This window comes from Lactuca virosa, chromosome 7, assembly GCF_052849685.1.
Source record: "Lactuca virosa cultivar CGN04683 chromosome 7, Lactuca_virosa_CGN04683_v6, whole genome shotgun sequence".
Lineage (NCBI taxonomy): Eukaryota > Viridiplantae > Streptophyta > Magnoliopsida > Asterales > Asteraceae > Lactuca > Lactuca virosa.
The window spans coordinates 52,566,694-52,574,197 of NC_136432.1; the positions used below are offsets into that span (position 1 = coordinate 52,566,694).

General features: G+C 32.6%; 1 protein-coding gene across 1 annotated transcript; it reads right to left on the minus strand.

The window, feature by feature from the left end:
• Positions 1–3,956: 3,956 nt before the first annotated feature.
• Positions 3,957–6,783, minus strand: LOC145126228 (SH3 domain-containing protein). Its single transcript, XM_079061629.1, has 10 exons — positions 6,627–6,783; positions 5,950–6,072; positions 5,541–5,610; positions 5,304–5,449; positions 5,127–5,228; positions 4,825–5,022; positions 4,681–4,743; positions 4,514–4,603; positions 4,367–4,441; positions 3,957–4,269 (listed from the first exon to the last, which is right to left on the minus strand). Exons 1-10 carry the CDS (start codon positions 6,684–6,686, stop codon positions 4,150–4,152), a joined length of 1,047 nt encoding a protein of 348 aa, XP_078917755.1. The 5' UTR covers positions 6,687–6,783; the 3' UTR covers positions 3,957–4,149.
• Positions 6,784–7,504: the final 721 nt, after the last annotated feature.

The window sequence follows — 7,504 nt, forward strand, 5'->3', positions numbered from 1 at the left end:
AAAGAAATCTTTTGATCTTTAACTCTTTTAAACTTTAACGATGAAAATAGAACTGACAAAAATGCGGAAATTTTTTTAATAAGAATTACATATTTAATTCTTTATAGTATTAAACTTATTAAATTTGATTAAAATAATAATTTCAGTAATATGATGAAGGGAAATTGAGTAATCTAACCACTTTTTTGGGTTTTTTTAAATATAACCAAGTTTTTTTTTTTTTTGAAAACTAACATTTTGGTCCGGAATGGGTCATTCCGGACCCGAAAACCGGCCAAAACCCAATACTGTAGCCCAATGGTATATATATATATATATATATATATATATATATATATATATATATATATATATGGTTCCCACACACAAAAAATCCGGAATTAGCAGATCCGAATCACGATTTACCCGCATTTCAGACCAAATTTTGAGCATGGATTCGTCAAAACAAGTAAGTTCTACACTTTAAGTTACTTTGCATTTGATTTTCTGATGCGATTTACGTATTCTGGAATTGTCTGAAATGGTCTGGAAAACAAGGAACAACTCCGGAATCTCTGGATTATCCTTTTTTTATCTTTTTCTCGTTGTACGTGTATGAATGTTATGTAAGTACTTTGTAATGTGTTTCTGAACGATTGTTTTAGTCTGGAATTAGGTATTGTAGGGGTTCCGGAATGGTAATGTAGGTCCGGAACACGATGAACGTGGTCTGGAACCCGATGATCTATTCTGGAATGATGATCCGGAATAACTATAATATATAATTATTTTTTTTATAAGTATTGTTTAATAACCCATGTTAGTCCAAAGACGAGATAGCATGGATGTTGTTAAAAAATGTGGGTTTTACGGACGAAGAAGTTGTATTCCATTTACAAGAGCTTTCGAAATTGCACCCAATAAAGGTAAAATCGAAAAGCAAGAATTTTAAAATTATAATTTATTTTTACGGTAATGTACTAAAATGTTCTTGGATTTTTTTTTTTTTGTTTTTTTTTTGCAGATAAAAAATGACGATGTTGAGTTTCAAAAAAAAGATAAAAAAAATAAACCAGCAAAGACACCCATAAAATTAATAAAGAAATCAGAAAGGGTGTTAAAACTTAAATTGAAAGCAGATACGACTCCAAAAGATGGCACCGAAGCAAGTGTTGACAAACCTGTTATGATAGACTAGTTGCAATTATGTTTTTTTTGTTATGAATATGTATCAGGAATTTTTTTATTATTATTAAATACTTTTATGGACATTGGCTTTTAAATAGTGTATTAATGTAATTTAGGTATATTCTATTTTCAGTCTCCAATATCCAGTGACTCGAACGATGAGGATGGGCTTCCTATAGAGTATGCTATACCACGTCTTGAAGACGAGCAACGACGTCTTGTTGATACGACTGCATTATAAATGATTCGTGATTATCAACGTGCTAAACAACGAATGGTAATACTGAAAATCCCATTACCGCCTTCACCGGCTGAGGACCGAAGAAAAGTAGCATTGTATAACATGCAAATGCTCCTCATTACCATGTCTGAAGATATACGACAATTTGTGAACACAGTGGACATCATCGAAGAAACACGTAGGACAACTCCAACAATAGAAGATCGAGTCGATTTGGCTGATAATGGTTTCGAACTAATTGAGACCTACATGGAATTATTTGAAAATCATGTAGACACGGCTAGTTTGCATCGGATGCAAGTTCCCAGTTATCGTCCAGAAATGTAATCTAATTTTAAATATGGATATTATAATGTCTTTTCAAACTGAATTTTGTAAAAGGAACGGTATTATTATCTAAAATGACAATTATCCTTTTTAATTAACATTATTGCAAAGAGCATTATAAAACCTAATGCATACCTAGATTGGTTTCCACAAATTAGGAAATTGTAAGGGATACATATTTTGTTCTCGGTCAATAAAATCTCCTCTAATTCTAACAACATCTGTTAGACGGTATCGGTCTGCACACAGCTTATTGATCTCCTTATTTTCATTTTCAATCCACTTCTTAGCTTGTTTCACTTCTTTCATCACTTCAGCAACCCATTTTTCTTTTTCATTTACGTGTTCCGCTAGATCGTCTGCACGTTGTTTTAGTGTGCGACTTCTTTCAGAGTCCCTTTCTTTTGCTTCATCATCAGCCTTCATAGCTTGGAAAACGTCATCAGGCATTTTATCCGGAAGTGGGAAATCTGGACCTTTCGAAAACGGGTTATTATCTGAACAAACATAACAATCTTCTTATTCACAATGCCAAACACCATCGTGAGATGAACTCATTCCAATTTCATTTCAACATTGAGGATTCATGTTAGGTGCATTTTATGGTCGAAAAGCAAGTGTCTGAAATAGCCATTCCGGAAAGTGGCTACAGATCCGGAATAAGGGTCCGAAATAATGCCAGGAATCTATGAAATTTACTGTTCGGAATGACTATACATACTGTCAGGAATCTATGACTGTTACTATTAGGAAATGACTACACATATGTCAGGAATCTATGACAATTACATACAAAAGCAATGTCCGAAACAATGGTTCGAAATAGCTGGTTCGGAACCTGACTCCGAAATAGCCGGTCTGGAACGTGGTTGTAATGTTTCGCCAGAGACGCCTCTTGTGCACATATACTTGAACACACTTTTATAAGTATACCCATGATACGAATCAGGGAATACATGCTCTATGCAAGAACTAACGACATCGTCCATATTTGTTATGAACGATACTTCCCTACCCTGTCTCAGAGCTTCTTTTGACCTCATAAGAACCAGGTACAACAGTAGAGATTATTTTCCACGGCCAGACCAAATGCTATAATGAGATTTTGGTTGTTCCTGTCGATAGCAATCGCTACAAACATTGTTTTTAAGTACTCCCCTCTAAGAAGGACACTACCTATGAAGATGACAGGCAAGAAGCAGCCTATGAATGCATGGACTTTTATTTTTTTTTGGGAACAAAAATGAATTAGTTTAAATGTAGAAACATTATATATTTTAAAGAAACAATAGAAAAGTGCAAAAAACAAATATATCATCCATCCAATAGCCACAAAACAAGCTTCGAAACGATCTATCAAATCAGTTTTGATGTAAGTGTAAGTGTAAGTATGAGTGTTAGTTCGCCTAAGGTTGTGAAGGTAAACAGGCAGATTGTTAAAGCTTTCTTCGTGCTGACTCTCTGAGAAACTCATTTTGAAGCGGTTTCATAAGAGATAATTACGAATTACTTGATTGAAGGTAAGGTTCTAAGCGCATATATATATATATATATATATATATATATATATATATATATATATATATATAGGAGACGAAAAAAAACTGAGGTTATAATTCGGAGTACGAACTCCGGAACAGAGACCACAGTTCCGAAATGCTATGTTCCGGAGCAAGTGGTCATTTTATCAAAAAAAAAAGTTTGTTATTTTTGTTAAAATTGTCGTTTATAAGGGTTAAATTACTCAATTTTCCTATTTTGAAAGTTTATGAAATATATACATAGACAATATTTTAAACTTTACATTTATAAAGTGGTATAAAAATCAATTGATAAAATAAAAAAAATTTAAATGATTATAAATGTTTTAAAAATATATCAATCATCACAAATCTAATATTTTGAAAGTTTATTAAATGTTAATATGAAATTTAAAAATTAAAATGGACAAATATAATATCACATATGAAATCCTCCCAAAAAAATTATATATAAATATCAAAATCCAATTTATAGAGTCAAGCAAGTTGAATATGTATATGTTGGGTAATCGATCAGATTGAAAGTGTCCAAACTTCAATATGCTTAGTTTGACCCCACCTCTATAGTTTTTTTTTAAGTTAATATACCTACAAAAACAATATTATTACAATATACATTTGATTAGACTTTTGCGTTTTGACAGCTTCCAAACTCCTTACTCTGTTTGAAGCATATAAAATAATGAAAGGAATCATTTGAATATTGACTATAGACCCACTTAGTTTAAAGGTTGAATATCAAAATACAAAACCTATGAAATAACTAGAAACAACAAACAAAATGCTACAAATTGAAGTTGAAGTTGACGTGGCTTCCAACATGTGAGAGGGTAAATCAGTAAATACAATACAAACAAAATTTGATTTATGGATTTAATAAAACTCTGTAGTGCCATTAGAAGTAGGAAGCCTTTGGCGTCTCTCAACATAAGCCGATGGAAACCAACCATTTTTACCTTTGCATTCCCCTTCAGACCATCCTGATGGGTTCACCTGAAAAAGGGTAAACTAGTCATTTACCATTCAGCCTAAAAAATAAAAAATAAAAATAAAAAAAGTTGTTGGAGAAAGAATAAAAAAAAAAATTAACCTTTCGAACTACAACATAATCACCAACTGCCAAGTCTAGTTCTTTATCTGATGAAGCTTCAAACGCATGCATAGCCTGCATCACCATTGGCAAGGGCATTCACGTCTTTTACACATTTGAGAAAAAAAATTTTAAAAAAAAGGTTACCTCAGCCAAAAAGTACTTGGTTTTATCCGACAAAAGATTTGATGGAACTGTAGGAGGGGCAGAATCTCTCCTTTGTTTGTCTGACACCATCTATCAAATTTTTAAATAAATAAATAAACATCCAATTAAGTGACAGATGTGAATTTGTAAGAAAAGAAAGTAGAAACCTCTGCTTCAATCTGATGCAGAATAGCAGCTACTCTCTCGTGATAAGTTCTTTCTCCTTCCACCTTCAAACGCATGAAACTTGTCTTAATGAGTTAAGCACTTTATTTATCCAGACAGATAGATAGATAGACATGATTAATTACCATTGCAACAAGTCTCTGAAATGTGAGTCTTTGTTGCTGTGATTCAACAGCAGCTAAAGCAGCAGTTGCTTCTTTTCCTAAAACAGCCATATTTGCTTTCAGTTCCTGCATTCTAGTTTCAGCTGCATGGAGTTTTGTCACATTTTCAGGGATGGGAGCTTCTCTCACTCGTGCTTGTCTTCTAGAAACTTCCGATGCCTGTTTGCTTTTAACAATTAATTACAATCAACGCCATTCGATCATTCATTCCACCTTTTTTTATTTACTTATTTAAAATAAATAAAAAATAAAAAAAAGGTTACCTGAGTCTCGGCTTCTTGTCTCATTTTGCTGTAACGTTGAGCAAGATGGCGTGCATCTTCTAAAGGAGCACCACTTATCATTGCTCTTAATGGTTCTAATACCTGAAAAAAAATTTATAATTTTTTAAAGTTTCGAATTTGGATTTATAGAAAAAATATATATATAGAAATAAGAACCTGTGAAAATAAGAGCCTAGTGAAATCTTCTTGCTCTTTTTCCACGTGTTTACGTGCATCACCATAGATAGATGCAGCTTTGGCCAAAATTTCATCATGAGCATTTTCCACTCCGTATTTGGAGCAATCTTCAGACAATTTGGTTCCTAATTTTCATTTTAAAAAAAAATATATAGATTAAAGAAAATTGAACTCAGATAAGATGTTGGAAGATTGAGAGTAGTTTGCAGTTTTCACCTGCTTCTATATGTTTATATCCTATAGATGTAAAAGTTTCTGCTGCTTTAACCAGTTCTCTTTGGAACTCCTGGAGGAAATATAGATGAATTAGACCAAAATTGATAACAGATTGCTGGAATTTTTTTATTTTATCATTTCAATGTGAAATTTGTGCTTTAGGAGAATTAGATAAAAGCACTTATCATCCACAACCATATAAAGTTATAATCTTTTCTTGATGAACACATAAAAGTTTGTTAGGTTGAAACTGTGTTTGACACTACACCACACACTGATTTTCTCACAACCTAGGAAAGAAGTATTTGAGCCCAAAAAAACTTCAGAAACAGAAGATCTTGAAAAGTTCAAAAGATGGCTGAAAATTATTGCTGATAATAGATAGAGTGAATTACATTTGCATTTTTACCTTTCCTGATCGAGTTGTTCTGTAGAGCTTCTCCAACTGCTGGTGTCTTTGCATCTCCATTTCATCAATAACCACCACATCTGAATGCTCATACCCACTCGCACTGAATTGCTTTATCACAGCCTGAAACGATAAATATCTAGAACATTAACTCACTGATAGGTAGCCAACTGCATTCTAGAAGAAGATACTTGACATCAAGAATTAAAGCGAAGCTCTGTCTAGGGAACAGAGAGGCTACTAACACAGAAATGAAAATAAATGATGGATTGAAACCAACCACCCATGACCCACACACACAAGCAGACACACTAAACCTTCCCTATTTCTAAATTCAATTATACGATTGTTGAAATCTAGGATTATATAAATTCAAATGCAAATCTGTCAAAATCAAACTGAATTATCATTAGTAGCTGCAAATTCTAAATACTGTTGTTCGTAATTTGATGTGGCGACCACCAACTCGAATAGCCTCCGAAATCGATATTAGTCGGTAGCTAACTAGCAGTACACCATGAGAGAATTCCAATGAGCTCAAAACCACGGCGGATGTGAGATGAGATGTTACGTATGTAAGTGTTGCGAGTAAATTATCAGCAAGAACAACAAAACCCTATATGTAAATCACATCCAAACTTGAGCTCAGATCATATAATTTAGGGTGATTGAATTACCTGTTGTTGTTTGGCAACTTGATCTCTAAGCTTACTTGCTTGCTTCCTTAGAGCGTCCATGATGATGCTTACTGTTCGCTCTCTCTGTCTCTCTCAACAAAAATTGCTAAAATTTGTATCAGGCTGATAAAGTTCATCAGATCTGGCAACTAATGAAATGAAAAAAAAGGACCTAGTCTTTGGAAATTTGCCAAAAAGCCCTTTGACTTCTTATGGAGAGAAAATGTTTGAAAATAAAAGTATAGGTTTAATCCAGGGGTTAGCAGGTCAGCAAGACTATCAAAAAATTTTATCTGAATTGATATATAAAGGTATCAAGGTATCTAATTGGCATTGTTTATTTTAATATAAGATGGTAATCGATAGTTTCAAATCATGAAATTTAGGATTCGGTAGTACCGAAAGTTTGTACCATACCATGTACTAGTTTCAATAATATTAGTATCTTTTTTTCATCTATTTTGATACTTGGTATTTTCGAGTTGGTACCAGTTTGGTATAAATATATTAAATATTATTGTGAAATATATAATTAGAATGTTAATTTGTAAGATTCTACTTTATTGTTATATATTGGTTACTTAATCATATTTTCCCAACATCTAAATTGTTCGGTATGCATAGTTAATTACCATTTTAGCTAATATGTCTATGTTTACCTATTGAAACCATTAAAAATGAAACAAGATTTCAAATTACTTTGACGACAAACATTTAGTAAATAACTAGCAAAGACCTAGTCGAAAAACAAAAAACATAGCCCGGATGAAATACTCATATGACAATGTTATTAAATAACTAAAAATAAGATTGCAAAAACCATTTTATCAAAAATGACATCTTTTCAAGGTTTTTTACATTTTAAAAAGCTAAGAGCT

Coding starts and splice junctions, on each gene's coding strand:
- LOC145126228 (XM_079061629.1), bottom strand. CDS start 6,686: ATGGACGCTCTAAGGAAGCAAGCAAGTAAGCTTAGAGATCAAGTTGCC. Junction 6,073..6,626: donor AAGTTGCCAAACAACAACAG/GTAATTCAATCA, acceptor TTATCGTTTCAG/GCTGTGATAAAGCAATTCAG. Junction 4,442..4,513: donor CCAAGTACTTTTTGGCTGAG/GTAACCTTTTTT, acceptor ATGGTGATGCAG/GCTATGCATGCGTTTGAAGC.